Raw genomic sequence first — 19,768 nt, 5'->3', positions numbered from 1 at the left:
CGAATCCATGAAAGGTTCGTTGACATTTTCCCACTGTCAAGTCTGGGAGATCGCTTAAGAGAGAAATGCTAGTTTAAATGTCATCCTTAAAAGTTGGATTTTTTGCCCAGCTGGAGGCTTTTGTTAAAGAAAGCAATATTATCGTTTGTTTGTTGATATTTAGACGGCTAGTCAAACTTTTTACGCGCAATCAAAGCGCCCTCCTGGCTTTCTACAGCACAGAGGAGAAAGAAAGTTAGATGTCTATCCAAATCAATCATACCTCACCGAGAGAAAGTAAGTTCGAGAAGCTGGCCTAGAAGCCTTGGGGAAATTAAATTTTCTACTCAAAGCTGATAAATCAATCTGTCAGATGAAAATATAAATCTGCCAAAATTAAGGAGAAAAGCGTGCAAGTCAGTAAATAAATTTACCTTAAATTAGAGCCGACTTCTAAAAAATAAGCAATTACTTTACTCTAAACTCAAGTGCTTTCTAAATTTCAATTTCAGGGTCTGGAGGTAATGTTTTTGTCAGAAGCGATTTCCATCCCTATGGAAACTAAAAACACTGGTTTAATGAATTTTTAAATTATTTACCACAGCATAGTTTCATATCAGTTTATTGCATTTGTTTTCCAGGTTTATGAGCTTAAATATGTACGCAGACTTGGACACTGCACGATCAACATTGATCTGGTGGAAATTAAAACAAAACTAAAAACCTAACTAAGGACAATAGTTAACGACAAAAAAAATCTAATAAAAACTTATTATTCCTTAAGGATTTCCTCATTGAAGAGAGTTTTCTTTAACCAAATATCGCCTTATCAAGTTTGCTTTGACCTTTTCCTAAAAAACTGTTGAAGCATTGCTGAAGTTTAAAAATACAAATTCGAAATTTAAATTTAAATCTCTTTCAGAATGAACAAGAGACGATTTGACCAAAAAATAACCTTCAAAACTTAAATATTTTTTTTAAAAGTAATTGTGATCTATAAAACTTATAATGTACTCAAGAATAACTTAACTGTTATTATTTTTATTGTATTTTGTTAGTAAAATGTGTTGCCGGTGCAACACTGGTAACTTCTTTTAGCAATCTGCATCTTTGTGAAACAAATTTGGAATTTTAATGGTTTCTTGGGTTGACATTCGTTGTTCAAGTCCTTTACAGCTAAATGTATTTCAGACTTTCTGAGCGATGTAGTTCTGCATACAATTATATACTACATAAAATATGCATGTACGGAACTCTTCATAAACATTTTAATGTAAACAAAATTTAGGAATTTTACCATTAATTTTCTTTTCTAAATCCTTTCTGTGAGCTTTCTCTTAATGCCATACAAATTAAGAAGTAATATAAAAATCTACATTCCAATAGTAATTGCGCCACCTAGAAGAAGTAAAGTTACAGAGTTAAAACTTGCAAACTAAATTTACATTAAGTTAAGTAGTAATATTTCTTTTGGGGGAAAACCGACATATTTAGGATTGTAAACTTTTATTTCATACATTGGTAGGTCTCGAAATAGTCGAAAGCATGCAGCAGATATTGCTCTTGAGAAAAAGCATTATCATAAACCATTCTTCTGGGCTTCTGGCCTGTTGCATTCAAGATATCATAGGCACTTTGGAAACGCGTTGTTACCTCCGGCAAATGAGTTTAATGACGAAGTAGTTTCACCCTTAGCTATTGGATGGATTGGATAAATGTAAACACGTCCATTCTAACACTTAATCGTTGTTTTTTATTGTTCGCTTTTCATTTCTGACGGTCGGACAGTCGAAGGCTACCAACTAAAATAATGCCGACTCCAGTGCTCCTGACCCTTCTTTCAGATGCATCATCATGCTATCGGGATGGCGTTTAGTGGAAAAAAGTTAATAGCTGCGAAATAAGTAGGTTTCCGGACGAATAAACATCTCGTGCTCAAGGAGAAGGGAGATGTCTGGTGCTTTGTCAGGTGGGATGTACCTAATAACTTTGAAGTCAACTCTAAACAAAAGTGCCTGGTCTTCCAGTTTGGGGGTTGGGTGTTTTGTTTACAACTGTGCATAGTAAAAACTATACCGACAAAAACAGAACGTGGACGAGTTACTGTGAAGAGTACAGCCAAGAGGAAATATTTCTTTGATTTGTGCACTTGAAGCTACTGAAGAAAATTATATTTTTTTTATTGTCGTCTTGAAAAGATGAAATAATAGAGTTTGACGTCAAGTTGATTATAGGGGACATGAATAATAAATTCAGGAACAATGAAAGGTGGGAGAAGACAGTAGAAGAGATTGTCTTGAAGATTTTAGTGAGTGAAAAATGAAGCAAGAATAAAGCTCCTTAGCATATGGGCTAGAGCATCTGTTGATGTTTTCGCGAGAAAAAGAGGATTGGCCAGAGCTTTTTGCTGCCTAAAATATTAAGAAATGTAATCAGAAAAATATGATTTAAATCCAAAATTTAAAACTTTCATTTAGTTCTGTAAGAACTTCCATAAAAACGTCTTGGGAAATCTGAAAGATATTTTGGATGTTATGTAAAGTCTTGAGTTCAGAGTACAGATAGAGAAACGATAATGAATTAAACAGAGATGTGTTTCCTTGTGAGAAATAAGAAAATTGTTCAAATATAAATCAAGAGTTTCCAAAGTATGAAGAGAAAAGTACCATGGAGGATGTACTCTTGATAGCTGATCTGGGAAGTTCGAAAGATAGAGAAAATGCCAGAAGTTATTCCAGTGCCTTCTTCTTCTTTTTTTTTTTATCTTTGTCTGCTTAGGGCTTTGGAGAATGTTAGTGTTTTATGCCTCACATTCAAGAAGCGAAATAGACTTTTTCGAAAATAGTTTGGGTATTACACGCATTCTGCAAAAACAAAAATATTCTCAATCAACTTAAAAAAGGGCTTATGTCATAGAGGGTAAAAAAGTTGGCGAGAACAGTTTGGTTTCCGTCCAAGGAGACTTACTACACATTCTGTGGAAAAAAATACAAGTAGAACGTGCATCTACATCATTTATTTATGAATTATTACCTGGTGTAGATCAGCGTAAATAGAGAAATTGGTGAATGCTTTGCCACTACAACTTTCGGAAGTTTCGAAGAAAAATAGTTTAGTTCAAATGATCTGCGTTTTCTACAAGTAATGTCGAAATTCGGAACTGCCAAACAAATGATGGTGAACCAGTTGGTTGATGACTTATTTCTCCGGCCCTATTTATATCCGTTCGAAAATGTTATAAAAAAATACCACAGGCAAAATATAAAGTATAGCATGTAACGTTCGCAGTTGATGAGGTAATGTCTGTCTAGCCCTCCTCTCTCCGATGTGATAAAAGAATTGGAGGTAAACCACTGATCGAATGGGCTAAGGTGGGAAGGAAGAGAAGAGTAGCTCATCTCTCTCTTCAGGTATTCGTTCCAGGCAATGATCTCCTCATGGTGACGAGTGATTTTTTAATTTTTTTAATTATTTAAGGCGCGTCAACATCTGAAGTTATTGGCACCCGGGGCTTTTTTCTGTGCACTGCCGGACAATGTTCTAGCAGCTGGTGAAGAGTGGTAGTGACATAATGGCTAAGATCAAAACATGCCCAGACAGAAACGTTTATTTGGTTGCAAAATGGTTAGAACAGTTTAGTTTTGAATAAAGTTTAAAGAAATAGTTTAAAACACATTGTTCCGAACAGCAGTTACGCATATGAGACATGAACCTCTGACACGACACAGAAGCCAGAAGACTTTTCTTGTTTCGGAAAAAAATATGCTGATGATATTTTACGACCTGACTTCTAGGAATAGCGAATGGAGGATCCGTAAAAAATACAGAGCGCAGCATGAACATTGCCTGACTGAGATGACGAAGTCACGGCAAAAGAAATTTAGTAGAAAGGCTGTGTATTATGCAGCACGACAAGCTTGGAGGCAAGGATTAAAGGGAAATCTGGACTGACTTTGATGCATGAAGATTTCTAAGAATCGCCAGGAGTCGATGCCAGTTTTTAGTGAACTGTGGTGTCATTTAATAAGTAAGGATCTAGATGTTCTTTGGAAGAAAACGAATCCATTGATCAGTTGTCACTAACAGGAAGTTGACAACGGGAAGGATGAAAAGCGCAATTTAGTGTTTGCTGCTCATTGTCGTTGCGGCGTAACACCTGGCATTCTGATTGATATCATTATGGTGTGCCTAAGGCTTTTGTTGGGCTTCTGGTCTTTATCCAAGACTGATTATTCATTGAATTCTCTTTTCTAGAATGAAATCTTAAGACCAATTTTGATACCCTTTTCGAACCATCATTCTAATTTCCATGACTCAAAAACCGACATTCTCGATTATCTTCCATTAACAAGAATAGAAAATAATTTGGCATTTTTCTACCTTATTCTCCCGATTAATAAAATCAATAGAATGATTGATCCTGTGCTACATTTCCATTATTTTTATTGCATAACTTTAATTAACGCCTTTCTTTAGGTTACGCTAATGCAAAAATTTATAAATGTGATCACCCCAAGTGTCCTCGCCCGGGTTGTTACACATCTGGTGGTTCATCCAAGGACGACACTTTACCTTGTGCTCGCTTAAGCTGCCCAGGATATTTTCAACTAGTGAGACATGTTTCATTTGTTGATTGTCCAGGCCATGATATTCTTATGGCTACCATGCTCAATGGAGCAGCAGTTATGGATGCAGCGCTTTTACTTATTGGTATGTATCGAATTAAGTTAATAAAAAATTGTTAATTTTCTGTTTTTTCAATAATCATTATTATTTCAGCTGGAAATGAATCATGCCCTCAGCCTCAGACATCGGAACACTTGGCAGCAATTGAAATCATGAAATTAAAGCATATAGTGATTTTGCAGAATAAAATTGATTTAGTTAAAGAAGCTCAAGCAAAAGAGCAGTATGAACAAATATTGAAATTTGTTCAAGGTAAAGTATAAATTCCCATAACATTCTTTTGGCCAATAGCAAAGGGACTTTTGTTTTTATTTTTTATTTTTATAAGCTTAATCAGTTGAACGAGCAGAATTTTTGCACTTTAATAGCAGTCTAATTCTTAATGTGTCATACGACTTCCTTTTTTAATTAGACTGTTTTTAAACTTGAAGTCTACCTTTAATTTAATTTAGATTGACTGGTAGAAACACCACTAAGCTGATATCCCTTTTTTATGGCTTTTGAGTCTGGTTTGTCTCGTAAGTTATAGTTCTAAAAGTTAACCTTTAATTTTTTCAACTTATTTCAATTTGTAGTGCAAGTAGAAGGACTTTTTTTGTTACTTTCAGCAGCCCGATTTAATTGTATTAATGAACTTTTGAATGACTAATTAAAAATGTTTCTTGAATTTATTTTTAAGTATCGCAAACACTTAATGTACAGGAATCGTATTTCAGTGGCTCTTTTCAACAAATTTCTAAATCTTAACTGTGATTTTCGCAATGTGTTTTATGCAGAACTCTTAATTGAGTTCGGTTATTACATGCCTCTTTCGATGGATGAGTTAGAATCGAAAAACAACAAGGCTTCAGCTACAATATAATAGGTTACATAAAGGGGCGGATGTTGGTCTAGTGGTCAAGAGCGTGGCATTATACTTGAGAGATCCCCAGTTCGAATCCCGAGTATGAATACTTATTATTTGCTAGAAAAATTGTTTATAGTAAAGTGTGAGCTACCGCCCCTGTCCACGTCTCGTTTTTTTGCTCCGGCGTAGGAAAATGTTCGTTATTTCAAAGGATTTGTTAAGTATGTCACAAGCAGGATTTAAACGCGTTTACTCTACCTTAGAAAACATATTTGCTCTAATAAACCCCGTAATGGATAAGATTTCAGAGGAGCACAAGATGGTGAAGTGCTTTTTTATTACCTTCAAAATTATACTGCCTTTAACATTGTTAACCTAAAGCTATGTCTACACAGAGACACTTGAGGTAGGTATACACGGAGACACTTAGAGCTAGAGCGTCTAGCTAGAGCAGGTGTCGCAATGTGGACGGTTCCTAGAGCAGCCTCCTAGACTGAGTTGCATCCCCACCACCAGTTGCGGAAAGTGTCGGCTTTTCTCTAGAGTACACGCGTGTAGACAATGACCAGTAAGTGTCTGAGATTAGTGTCTCCTAGTTTCACTCAGGTGAAACTTTTCGCTCAGGTGAAACTTTTCGCTAGAGCAGTTTGAAATTATTCAAACAAAAATGCCACCACCAGCATCAATTTCGATCCGGCAGGAATTAGAGCTCCTCATCTCGCGACTTGAAGTCCTACCAGAGTTGTGGAATGCGTCTGGTGATTTGTACAACCGCAACTGAAAAGCAAATGTTGTTGCCTAACTCGCAACGAATTGAGGAAAATTAGAAAGAAGAGGAAGAACGCTGACCAAATCTTTCCCAAAGTGATATGGAACACCTTTACTATGTTTTTTGGACCAGTGATGCCACGTATTTTCAGAAGTTCTTGAAAATTAGAGGTTGACATCCGAAGAAAATTTTCAGCTGATGTGTTGTCGGAATCCGTCATTATTATTTTTTTTTTCTAAGTCACAGCCATCCGACGTCGGGTTTCCCAAGTTCACAAATGATTTTCGTCCGATATAACAGAATTTCTTATGTCTTCGAAGGACACACGCCAAGATGTTCGGAGTTAAAACTATTGTTTTAATACAAATAAATACAAGTAAAAATCTTAATGGCGGATTGAACAAGGGTCTAGTGGACGTGTATACTGGCCAATAGAACCGTAGGTAGGTGGGGTAAACCACGCTCAATTACACGCCCACATATCTCGTACATTAAGACTTTTAAGACCTAAAATTCTTAACAAAAATATACTCCAGAAGTTTTTCGCTATTTTTTCCTCCATAGGTATTTAATAAAGAATGAAATTATGCAAAAACAAAAATAAATATTTTCAAGATTTATTTTACGTTGTACCAACACCTAAGGTTTATGAATGATTGCAGGATATGTTTTATTTCAATTTGATGTGCCTAATTTTGATTTGATTGAAGAATTTTGTTGGAATAAAACAGTAAAGTTAAAAATTACATTTTGTCGTAATAATTTTTATTGCATAAATTGATTCTTTATGAAATACCTACGGAGGAAAAAATAGTAAAAAAATTCTAAACTACTGTTTTAATACAAATAAATACAATAAAAAATCATAATGGCGGAACGAACAGGGGTCTAGTGGGCGTGTATACTGGCCAATAGAACCGTAGGTAGGTGGGGTAAACCACGCTCAATTACACGCCCACATATCTCGTACATTAAGACTTTTAAGACCTAAAATTCTTAACAAAAATATACTCCAGAAGTTTTTCGCTATTTTTTCCTCCATAGGTATTTAATAAAGAATGAAATTATGCAAAAACAAAAATAAATATTTTCAAGATTTATTTTACGTTGTACCAACACCTAAGGTTTATGAATGATTGCAGAATATGTTTTATTTCAATTATGATGTGCCTAATTTTGATTTGATTGAAGAATTTTGTTGGAATAAAACAGTAAAGTTAAAAATTACATTTTGTCGTAATAATTTTTATTGCATAAATTGATTCTTTATGAAATTCCTACGGAGGAAAAAATAGTAAAAAAATTCTAAACTACTGTTTTAATACAAATAAATTCAATAAAAAATCATAATGGCGGAACGAACAGGGGTCTAGTGGGCGTGTATACTGGCCAATAGAACCGTAGGTAGGTGGGGTAAACCACGCTCAATTGCACGCCCATATATCTCGTACATTAAGACTTTAGACCGAAAATTCTTAACAAAAATGTACTCCAGAATTTTTTTTTACTATTTTTCCCTCCGTAGGTATTTAATAAAGAATGAAATTATGCAAAAACAAAAATAAATTATTTTTATGATTTATTTTACGTTTCACCAAGTTCACCAGGTTCAACCAATATTTACCATCGTTTTATATCTGCCTTTGCTTTTTGCCTGCACTTCACTTCTGAACGGAGGCATGCAGCAGTTACCCTTTTGAAAGCATGCATGCAGAGTGGTTGCTCATTTGGATCCATTTGTGCACCTCTCTTCGCCAATTCATCCGCCTTCTCGTTTCCAAGCAGCCCACAGTGCCGGAATCCATTGGAGCGCTATTATTGATTTCATTTCGCTATGACTGCCGACTCTGCATATCCCGCTCCAGCAGCTATATCGCCGCACGCGATTCTACAAACACCACAATACGGCACCAATGTCCCCGTTTCGCTTTATCAAGAGCTAGTGATATTCCGGCAAGCTTGCCATCATAATTTGTGGATATTTTCCCCACAGGTGCTGATATTTGAAAGGCTTCGGAGTGCACACCGGCTACCGCATTATTTCATGCTTCTAGGGCTGAACCTTCTGGGTAGACATGGAACCAATCGGGTGAAGGGTGTCGATTGGTAATGGTATCTAGAGCTATTGCCTTTAGCTTAGCTCCCTCTTAGGCGTTATTCCTTTCTTGAAGCTCGAGTTAATTGAAGGTTACATTGTACTTGCGCTAATCTTAGGAGGCTTTTCGGATATATAAATGCCTCTTGGTTTACTTCTTTGACATTAGTTAATAAAGTCTTTTGTTTCTTCAGCCTTTGTGTTGGTGCCTGATATTGAGACCAATCGTTGTCATCGTGTAACCCCCACTCGCGTTTTTTTTCTCTGTACCTGTTTTCTTTTAATAAGCACAGCTATAGCAATAGCCGCACGAGCAATTGACACGAGGTCTGTTTCCATATTATAGAGGCGAACAACTAAATTGCACTAGAACAGTACAGGGCGGAGAGAGAGACCATGCCTATGTAGACTGATCTGACACTACTCTCGCAACTTGACACAAGGCGACACATCTAGAGCACTCTAGCAACTTAGTTAGCTCTTTTTAACTCTCACGTCTGGACAGAACTGAGGCACAGCTCTAGCAAACAGAAATGGTCTAGCAACTTTTTGGTGTCCCTTGTAGACCCGGGTTTTTTAAAACTAATTAGCGTATTTCTTAAAAAATTATCAATTGCTGAAAATTTTATATTGTGAGTTAGTGTTGGCGATGCGGAGCAGAAACAGATATCAGAATGGTTCCAAGAGAGCTCAGTGATATGGAGAATCCCTTTTCAGTCCCATACTTGTTCATTATTACTGGATTGATTCAGGTCCTTGGAGGGGGAAATAACTTACGAGTATGTCAAAGTCGTTGGCAGACTTCTTGGTACTTTAGGTAGAAATATCTTATTCTCAAATATAATTATTAACTTTTGGAAGCTTATTTTGGGAATCTTTTGGTGAACATTCACAAGTACAAAATTATGCATTTCATAAGAAAACGCAGGTTAGAATTTTCAGTGCGATAGTTTTATGAAGGGCAACATATCGAAACATTAAATTTACATCAGACCTTGGATTTGTTTTGACTCCCTTTTCAATAACTTCTTTTTTTTTCTTTTTTTTTAGGAACAGTAGCTGAAGGTGCTCCAGTCGTGCCAATATCAGCTCAGTTGAAATACAACATAGAAGTTCTTTGTGAATACATTACAAAGAAAATACCTGTTCCAAATAGAGATTTTACGTCTCAGCCGAGGTTAATTGTTATAAGATCATTTGATGTCAACAAACCTGGTTGTGAGGTAGATGACTTAAAAGGAGGAGTAGCTGGTGGCAGCATTCTCAGGGGGGTTTTGAAGGTAATTGCTTAATTTCATATACAGTATTTTGAAGAAGTAGGTTCTGCAGTAATTACTCAGTGCAGGAAGTCGGATATCTGCATCATTAAAACTTTTGTCGGTATAATAAAACGACAAAAGTATAAATATTGTTTCTTCTTTCTTTGTTATTTATTAGGTTCTTCCCCAATCGTTTGAAGTTTAACAAGTGCTACATTAACAATAAACAAACCTCGCTTACGTGGTAAGCTCTTCCGGTGATTCTTATACCTATCACGTTCGGCCACTTTATCCGGCCATTATTACCAGAGAGAGGTATGTGTTCGTGTTTTCGTTCTACCCTTGCCGTCAAACGAGGAATTGCGGCCAAGGATCTCGCAGTTTGTTTTGAACACCTTACCTCAAAGTTTCATCTCTTACAAGATTATGTAATGTTTTTCACCAATGCTTCAGACTCCATTTAATTTGGCTTGCGCCTCTGTCCACTTGCTGAAGTAGCCTACCGCATCTAGAACGCAGGATTTCCTTTTTTAGCTTTCAAAGGATGTACTTCCATATCGATAGCGATTCTCTCGGACCAGTTTCCAGCATTGTTCTGATTCGCGGCACCTCGGGTTATAACGCCTAGCCCCTTTGCTTTCAACACACTGGACATTAATAGCACCAGTCTTCAACGTCTTCGTGGTATCCTACCCAAAACTATCGCATTTCAGCTTCTCTAAATTGGTTTCCTATAATGTCTGCATGGATTTCAGTATTTGCTTTTGAGCGCGCCAACTGCTGAAACAGTTCCCTCGATTTCTTTACGTTGTTCTGCCTACTATCAGCATTTACAGTGATGGATGACTTCACATAAGTCTGTTTCACTCTCACTTCTTTTGGATTTTTTTTGTTCGCATCCAATTCTAATGCTCTGACCTGCTTCTCCTCAAGGGTCTTTGATATGACTAACTTTAAAGCCGGTTTCAATTCAGGGTCGGCGAAAACATTCACAGCAAATCCCTTCTCTAAATTATAGTCGCCCAGGTAATTCTGGCAATAAAAAGGTCTCTGGCCAATAGGCAATAAATTTTTGAATAGCTTCCCCTAGGCTTCTGGTCTTAAACTTCATCCCGCATACCTCCTTCGTATTTTTCTGCCTGTACTCGCTAGGTGGCCGAAATCATGGTTATCTGCTTAGATGTTTTGGATAACGTTATGCTTCTCCCTGAAACGAAGTGAGGACACTCCCACTCTTTCGCATGTTCAGTGAGGTCAGTTTTGGTATTACATACCTGACTTCTAATTTAACTGATATGGTTCCCTACACTGTAAATTACTATTAACCCTCTCAATTTGCAAACGGAACTTGTCTTTGGGGCTCTTCCCGTCTTTTTATAAACTCGTCGGAATATTCTGGAAAAACCAACATCAGTTTTATACAATCTAGAAAAGATCCGCTGCCAGCTCTCCCCAGTGCATATTTGGAAAACTTGATGTTCTGACTTTCATAAGAGATGGTTTCATCGAAACAGCGTTTCAGTAGTTAATATTATTAAATAAAAATATGGATTAGTGAAATTATTTCAGTCTCCTTTGCAGTAGTTCGCCCAAAAATGTCAGTCGTATTTTTAAGCGTCACCTTCTAAACCGCTGGGTTGAGGGTGACCTCACTCAGTTCCGTATCATAACTTGTCCTGCAACAAACTATTTACTATTTAGAAACTATTTACAAGAATAACAAATTCTTTACAGATTGGAATGGAAATTGAAGTTAGACCAGGCCTTGTCTCCAAAGATAGTGAAGGCAAATTAACATGCAAACCTATCTTTTCTCGAATAGTATCTCTTTGTGCGGAACAAAATGAACTCCAATTTGCTGTGCCTGGAGGCCTTATAGGTATGATTTACTAATTGGAATTTCTTGGATCTTTTTCTTGAGTATGCAGATTCCATCATAAAAACTTACATCTTAAATTTATTCTTTTCCTTGTACTCTACATTACTTTGTACGCGTATTTAGCGCAACTTTAAATTCTTAAAAGATATTAGATAGATTCTTGACAAATTAATGATCTTTTCTTCAACTTATACATTATTGAAATTTTTTACCTTTTACAGATTGAGTTCACTTCTCTCCCAAAGTAGAAACATTGTTAATAATAATAGTAATAATAATAATAATAAAAACTAGGAGCTTCTTACATCTCACTGTGCGGTGATGGACAGGTGGTCTGTAACGAGAGAACACTGTCCGGAGGCCGGCAGTGCTCTGAAAAAAGCTCCAGGCGCCAATAATCTTAGATGTTGACGCGCCTTAAATCATAAATAAAAAAAAAATAAATAATAATAAAAACATTATGATGCTATTCCTAATGTATCAACAAATCTGACATGAGTGTTTTATGTTGGATTTATTTTTAGTTACAGAGTCAAACATAAAGTTGAATTTAAAGTTGAGTGCATTTATTTAAACTTAAACCTAAATGAAAAGTGTTAAAATAAAATAAATAAGTTATAGCTCCAGCATCTAAGGTTATTGACGCTCGGTGCTTTTTTAGCGCACAGTGCGTCTCTCGTTACAGACAACACTGACCAACACCGGACAGTGAGCTGTAAGAAGCTCCTAGGAAGAGAGAATCTAAAGGCCAGCAGCTGGATTCGAACCCGTGATTTCCGGGTTGGAATCCATTATTCGCTAAACACTCAACTAATCCCTTCCCTGATATTATCATTATCTTTTTAATGAATCATACTTACGAAATATGGTGAATTTCTCGGTTGTAGGTGTAGGCACTAAAATTGAACCAACATTGTGCCGTGCGGACAGACTGGTAGGCCAGGTTTTAGGTGCGGTAGGAGCTCTTCCAGAAATTTTCATTGAATTGGAAATATCTTATTATCTTTTAAAGCGGCTTTTAGGAGTAAGAATGGAAGGTGACAAAAAAGGAGCAAAGGTAATAATTTATTCATTCAAGTGGAAAAGATAAATTTTTGTTGCCCAATTTTTTTTTTTATTTTTGCCAATGAATTTTTTTCGGTATCATTTGAGAAGTAGAGGTGTCGTAACGAAGCCAAATAGGCTTCGAAAGCAAATTAATTTTATATTAGCTGCGAAAAAGGGCAAAACTGAGTTTTTTTAAAAAAAGAAATTGTTCTTGACGATCTTCGTCGTCTTGTATTTCTTATTGCCTTTATTGTACAAAATTATCACCTAAACGGTAAGCCGATTTACATAAATGAAGTATCTTTCTTTTCGGAATTTTATGTAAATGTGCCTTTTGGAATATCCCCTATGATACGGAAGTTTGTCTTCTGTACGTGAAACCCTTCTTCAACTTTTAATAATAATCTCCTTAACAAAAACTTACAGTTTAAAAAGTTAAGTATAAGGGTTGATTAAACGCCAAAAGGTACACAAATCAGCAAGTACCCATCATTTCATTTATACTTCATTGATATGATTTAAGTAATTTTACTGCATTAACTTTTCCTTCACATTTTTAGAATTTATTAGATGTCACAGACCCTTATGCTGGCCATTTTCATCTACAAAATATTTGTTCTAGACTGTAGATTGTAATATCTATTTATCTATAATAATCAAACTATTAATTACAGGTTAAAAAGAAAAAAAAAATAGGCTAAAGATTTCAAAAACTTTTTTTAAAAAAATGCTTACACCAACATACATCAATGATTTCATTTTATTTATTTTTAAATAAAAATCGTCGGTTTAAGTTCATTCTTCGATTAAAGTAATTGTTATTTTATGAAGTAGTGAAACGTTTATAGTAATAGGTAATAATTATCTGGCTTTATCGCAAATAATATAGTTTTCTTCAATTACACTCTCCATCTAGGTGTTCTTCCCACAATGTTGTATATATGTAATATAAAATAAATAAGATATGCATATTTTTAGGACAGCTAATTATTCCAGTATTTTACTATAAGTAAAATTAAGGGGACTAAATTAAATTACAATTGAGAAATGAATAATTATTGTTGAATAATCTACTTGTTATTAACTGTGTTATTTGTGCTCACGAATATTTCGGTAAGACGAATTCAAGACTGAAATATTGTTTTAAATCCTTCGTGATTCAAATTTAAACAGTGGCTGACTCTGACTTTGTCTTTTTCTACTTTAACATGCATGTATATGTGACTACTCAGAATAATTCAGAACTCATTTTATCATAATTATAACAAAAAAATATTATGAATGAACTGGCCAGCATAAGGGTCTGTGACATCTAATAAATTCTAAAAATGTGAAGGAAAAGTTAATGCAGTAAAATTACTTAAATCATATCAATGAAGTATAAATGAAATGATGGGTACTTGCTGATTTGTGTACCTTTTGGCGTTTAATCAACCCTTATACTTAACTTTTTAAACTGTAAGTTTTTGTTAAGGAGATTTTTGTACCTTTTGGATAGATTTTTCTTTTTGTCTATTTTGCAAAGTTACATATCTGCTTTACAGATTTTTTTTAAAATTTGGTATAAGCAATTCTATCATTATAACCTGATAAGGCGTTAAGTCGGAACCGTAACTACTGGAGAGATCTTTTTAAAGAATGATTATAATTGCGGTCCCCAAACCATCCTCAATAACAATTTTTTTGAGGAAGCGTTTTGAATAAAATAGGAAGGTATTTGTACGTAAATAGCAAAATTAAACTGCGATTTCAGTACTTCCTTTTAAGGGGAGCAAGAAAAATAAACTGCGATTACTGTACTTCTCCCTAAAAGGCAAAGATTTTGAATCGAACGACAATTCATTGATGTAAATCGGTTCACTCATTGATAATTTTAACGATTGCAGTACTTCCTGTTGGTAGGCGTAAGAGCATGATGGCACTTCACAGCCACGTAGAGGAGCTTTAATCACTTCTTCGTGCTAAATTTTATCAAAATCGGACTAAGCTTTATAGAAATATTGGTAATAATAGTTTTAGAAAGGGCCTTATTTGGGTAGGGCAAACTCCCCTCCTTATGAGGCATGGCGTCGAGACTTTTAAAGTACAAATCTGTACAAAATTTTGATTCGAATGACACTTTATTCAAGAAAATCGGTTCACGTCTCGATAATTTGAAAGATTGTTATACTTCCTCTTTACAAGTGTAAGAGCAGATCGTCGCTTTAATGGTACATAGGGAAGCCCTATCCCTATCATCCTACCAAATTTTATCAAAATCGGGCCAAGATTTACAGAGAAATTATTAGAAATAATAATTTTGGAGGGGGCCTTATTACATAAAGGGGGCTAACTCCTCTCCCATTCGATGTACAGCGTCGAGACCCCCAAAAGGCACATCTACAAAAAATTCCGAATCGAATGACACCTCATTCATGAAAATCGGTTCACGCGTTTAGGCGGTACGCGGTTTACAAAAAAGGTAACAACAACAAGAAGAACAACAATTTCTGAAAATGCCGTTTTTGCTCATTTTCGGCAACTTTTTTCTCGAAACCTATTACATCTATGTTGTTGCAAAAAAATTTCAGTTATAAAGGAGGGTTTGTCCTATAATTTAAAGAAAATTTGGGAATTTTATCTTTTATAGAAAAAGAGAAAAAAATTGTCAAATTTGGGTGTTTTTCAACGTTACACTTTTTCGTGCAGTTTTTGACGATCAACCCTTATACAACTGTCCTACCGGACAGTTTTAATAACCCTGCAGCCTCTGCTGGTCTGGGGACAGAATAAGCCTGCTTCTTTATCCGGGATGTCGTAAGAGGCGACTAACAGGAAATGGGGGAAGTGACTACCACTTCTTAGGGAGGTCGGCTCTCCCTACGAGCCCAGCCTGACAGGGGGGTACATTGAACATGAATATTTTCACTGTGACATACAATGCACACACTCCACACACACACACACACACACTCACACATATACAGTGGTGCATACAGGGTACATAGTTAGGGACCTAACTCAAGGTGTGAGCTACCGTGCTGAGGAGTTGGTTGGCGGCGGGATTCCTGGCCGTCACTAACGGTGCCCTTCGGGCCCCAGAGGCCACCTCCGGTTATAACGTAGCCTTCCCATGGTATCCAAGCTCTGCTTTGGGTGACCGTTATTTACCTTGGCTTCTCGTGGGAATCAAATGACTTCTCCAATCAATAACAAACAAATAGAGGAGTCCAACTCTCCTGATATGGACGTCTCCCCTTCCCTTTCTAATCCTCTTCCTTTACCCTCCCCTTCTAATAGCTCCCTTCCTACTGCACCTTCCAACCCCAATATTCCTCCTTTCCCCCCACAGCCTCTCCCATCTACTTCCTAATTCGGTTTTGGAACTTTGATGAGTGACAAATGCACGAACATGGACGTCTCGATCGGTAATGCAACTACCACAGCGAAAGAGTGTGCAATCCCCACCACGGAAGAAAGCTGAATTTCAAAAGAAATAATCAAAATGTAGCGTATCTCAACTTTGATGAAGATAATTGGGCATCAAGAAAAAGGACGGTAACTTTACAAATGCTTGTTCATTCAAACTAAAGAAAGAGATAAAAAATGCGCTGGGAAAAACTAAGAGTATCAGGAAGCAGGGAGATGGCTCCATTGCATCGAAGCCGAAACCCGTGCCCAGGCTACAGCGAAAGAAAAAGTGGTGACACCAAGTTTTACAGGGGATGTCACCACTGACACGAAGATATTCACTAAGGCGTTGTTGCGAGCAGCAGACGATCCGGTGCCGAGGGTCGGTGGGAGAGTCATAAGATCTCCCGATCCTTGGTGGACCTCGGCTTGCAGGGAAGCCAATGGAGCAAAGAAGCGGGCCTTTAGCAGGTTTAAAAGATTTCCAACCGAAGAAAATCTGATAAATTTCAAGAGACTAAGAGCCAAAGAGAGGTTGATTATTAAAAGTGCAAAAAAGGAAACCTTAGCCTCCTTCATATCGACACTATCTACGTCATCCCCTATGAGGGAGGTATGGAACAAAATAAAAGCCCCTTCTGGCAATCAAAATACTCCTTCAGTGCCAGCCCTCCTTCAAGGTAATGTCGTCGTCACTGAGCTAAGAGATGTCGAGCATTTTGCATGGCACTTTGCAAAAGTCTCAAGCTCCCAGGCGTACAGATGAGTTTCTTAGGCAAAAAAGTGACGAGGAGCTACGGCCACCAAACTTTGATACCGCCACAATAGAAAGCTATTATGTCCCGCTAACGATGCTTGAATTAGGAAATGCCCTTTGTAAAGCCAAGGATACAGCTCCTGGATTGGATGGGATCCCCTATGCGATGATCAAAAACTTATCTTTATTAGATAAGGAACGACTTCTGGAATTATATAACCGCATGTTGGAGAATGACCAGTATCCTGACAGTTAGCGGGAATCAATCGTAATACCGATCCCTCGAAAAGGCGTATGACACTACTTGGCGGCATACTACCCTGCGGAAGTGTCACGAATGGGGACTTCGGGGAAATTTGCCAAAGTTCATACGTAGTTTTTTAGTGCTACTTAGAAATCGAGTACTATTTGCTGTTAAATATCTCTTACCTCTTTGTGAAAGGATTTATTGTAATCGCAATTTAATTTCTCTTACGTCCCTTAAGAGGAAGTAATCACAATTTATCTTACCACTCTTACAAGTAAGTACTATGCAATTTTTCCACTGTTATCTCTCTTATTAGGATGTAATTATTGCTTTATCCAATAACTTTTCTCTCAGTCTCCATCTTCTTTTCACCAAAATTTTACCAATCCCCATAACTTGTAGCAATTTTATTACATTCAACATCTTCATCCCACTAACTTTTTACCACTCTCCAGTAACTGTAAGTAGTTTTATTTCACACTTCATTTTGTTCTTTCTAGCTTGGTTCTCCCCTGTAACTTTTTTTCTAACACATATACCTGCCATTTTCATTCGTAACGTTTTCCCAGTAATTTCGTTAATTCAGTCAGCAACTCTAAACATGGTAGTTGAATGAGTATAGGCGCCAAGCCAAGTTAGAAACATAAGTTTTACTGAATTTTTATTTTTGATGTACATATGTAAACAAACTATTGTAAAAAAATTATTTTCAATTATTATTATAAAAACTAAATTAAATTTTCATTAATATTTTTTATAATTTATTTGATCATAGATCCTTATGCTGACCATTTTCATCAATTAAATTTTTGTTCAGTGAAGTGTAGCAGTTATTTAACTTAGATTGATTGAAAATAGGAGGAATCAAACTATTGCCCAGTTTTTAATACAACATTTTATCATTAGTTGAGCAAAAAATTTATTATGAATGAAAATAGTTGAAAATTTTGCAACATCTAATAAATTCTGAAAAATATTAATGCAAATTATATAAATGGTATCAATAGTTATATTTCCAAAAATAAATTTCATGTGTTGTTGATACCTTCTGTAGGATTCATAAAACGTTGTTCAAAGTCAAAGAGGCAGTATTTAAAAAGGGGTAGTACCTTTTGGGGCAATAGTAGAAAGAGAAATCACTTCGAAAAAGTGGGAACTGCTGAAATTATAAGCTGAAATATGAATGAAATGTTGGGAACTTGCTGATTTGTGTACCTTTTGTCGTTTAATCAACCCTTATTCTTAACTTTTTCTTAAGTTTTCTTAAGAAGATTTTTGTTCCTATGGATAGATTTTTTTTTTTTTGTTCCTTGATTTGAACAACTTCATATCTTCAATGAGTAAAAACTTGATACCAGAGTCAAATGCTCTACACCTAGCTATGAATCAGCCTCCATGCACAAATCGATACAATATTTCACTCAAATCAGTAGCAGGCGCTTAATGTTAACGGTACATTATTCGAATGAATATTATAAACGGAATTTTGAAAACAGTGAACATTATTTAATTGCATTTCTCCACTTTTTGTTTTATGGAGTTGTGCTGTGAACGGCTCATTTATTCGTAAGGTACTAAGTTTCAAATTAATTGCTATAAATACAATACAATCTTTGTCATGCTTGATTGAACTTTTGTATCTGTACCCATGATTCGATGTGATATGACTGATATCTTAAGGGTGTGTGAAAGTAAGAAAGCAATGCATTTATTTCCTCAGTGGCGTGCAACTTTGTTAGTATTGGCTAAGCTTTATTTAGAAGAAGTGCACAAATGCTACAAATATATAAACATTTATTTTAATTACGCGAAAAGTTGAAATTGATATGACAAAGTGCATCTTAGTTTTGAATGTTTATTTTTAAAAAATTATTCCTATTTATGTTGATAATAATTTCTTGTATAGGTGCAAAAATTGACAAAAAGTGAAGTATTATTAGTCAACATTGGTTCATTGTCTACTGGTGGACGCGTCATGGCTTCTAAAGCTGATTTAGCTAAAATAAGCTTGACTAATCCAGTTTGTACAGAAATTGGTGAAAAAATAGCTCTTAGCCGGAGAGTTGAAAAACATTGGAGGTAAAAATTTTATTGTTAGTACTTTTTTGAAAGTATCCATTTATTTTCCAGATTTATTTAATTTTTTTTTTTTAATATACAGGTTAATTGGCTGGGGACAAATTAGAGGAGGTGAAACTATCAAACCAAATAGCTAATATTAGTTTAGAGCTTTTAATCTGCTCATTCATAAGCATGATTTGTAAGTTGGAATTAAAAACGAATTATTACTGAAAGGACTTATGAAATTCGTACTTATACTTCCGTATAAATTCCACAGCATTTATTCTCATTTGATACTTAATATAAAACGTTTTTATTCTTAACAAGCAAGCTTTTTTATCCACGTTCAGTCACCAGTCGTCTCTTACTACAGACAACACTATCTGTCACCACGAATGAAGTGAGTTGACTAGAGATTGACTCGTAAATAGGCCGCAATAACTCAGCTAATTTCTTTCCTCAAAGGTAATGTTAATTTTTTTTTTTCGGGTACCAAAATAGGGTAGCACCCAAAAATAGGTGTTGACGCGCCTTAAAATCAGAAAATATAAATGGGTTTATTTCACAGCATCTTATTAATTTAAAAGAACAAAACTATTAGGTGTATATATATTTAAAAAACAATGATTCTTTTTTTTCTATAAAATGACGCCCCATCTCTTACTCCCAAGCTATACAAATTGCTTTTCTTTTTTTTGCCTGCGAAAACTATAATTGGAGTTTAGGAAAGAATTAGCAAAGTGTTTAGCGTA

The 19,768-nt window shown here is 35.7% G+C and overlaps 1 protein-coding gene across 1 annotated transcript in view; it reads left to right on the top strand.

Moving 5' to 3' along the window:
- Positions 1 to 19,252, top strand: part of LOC141460101 (eukaryotic translation initiation factor 2 subunit 3, X-linked-like) — a 39,245-nt gene extending 19,993 nt beyond the window's left edge. The window contains exons 4-10 of the mRNA XM_074139771.1: positions 4,456 to 4,689; positions 4,759 to 4,917; positions 9,427 to 9,656; positions 11,370 to 11,514; positions 12,402 to 12,571; positions 18,862 to 19,034; positions 19,117 to 19,252. Coding sequence (XP_073995872.1) covers positions 4,456 to 4,689; positions 4,759 to 4,917; positions 9,427 to 9,656; positions 11,370 to 11,514; positions 12,402 to 12,571; positions 18,862 to 19,034; positions 19,117 to 19,171 — 1,166 coding nt within the window. The 3' untranslated portion in view covers positions 19,172 to 19,252. The remainder of the gene's footprint in view (positions 1 to 4,455; positions 4,690 to 4,758; positions 4,918 to 9,426; positions 9,657 to 11,369; positions 11,515 to 12,401; positions 12,572 to 18,861; positions 19,035 to 19,116) is intronic.
- The last annotated feature ends 516 nt before the right edge of the window (positions 19,253 to 19,768 follow it).

The sequence above is a fragment of the Rhodnius prolixus genome, unplaced genomic scaffold (assembly GCF_049639745.1).
Source record: "Rhodnius prolixus isolate KJV_2025 unplaced genomic scaffold, Rpr scaffold_1, whole genome shotgun sequence".
NCBI classification, from domain to species: Eukaryota; Metazoa; Arthropoda; class Insecta; order Hemiptera; family Reduviidae; genus Rhodnius; species Rhodnius prolixus.
The sequence above is the reverse complement of the archived record's forward strand: the minus strand, read 5'-3'. Positions and strand labels throughout refer to the sequence as shown.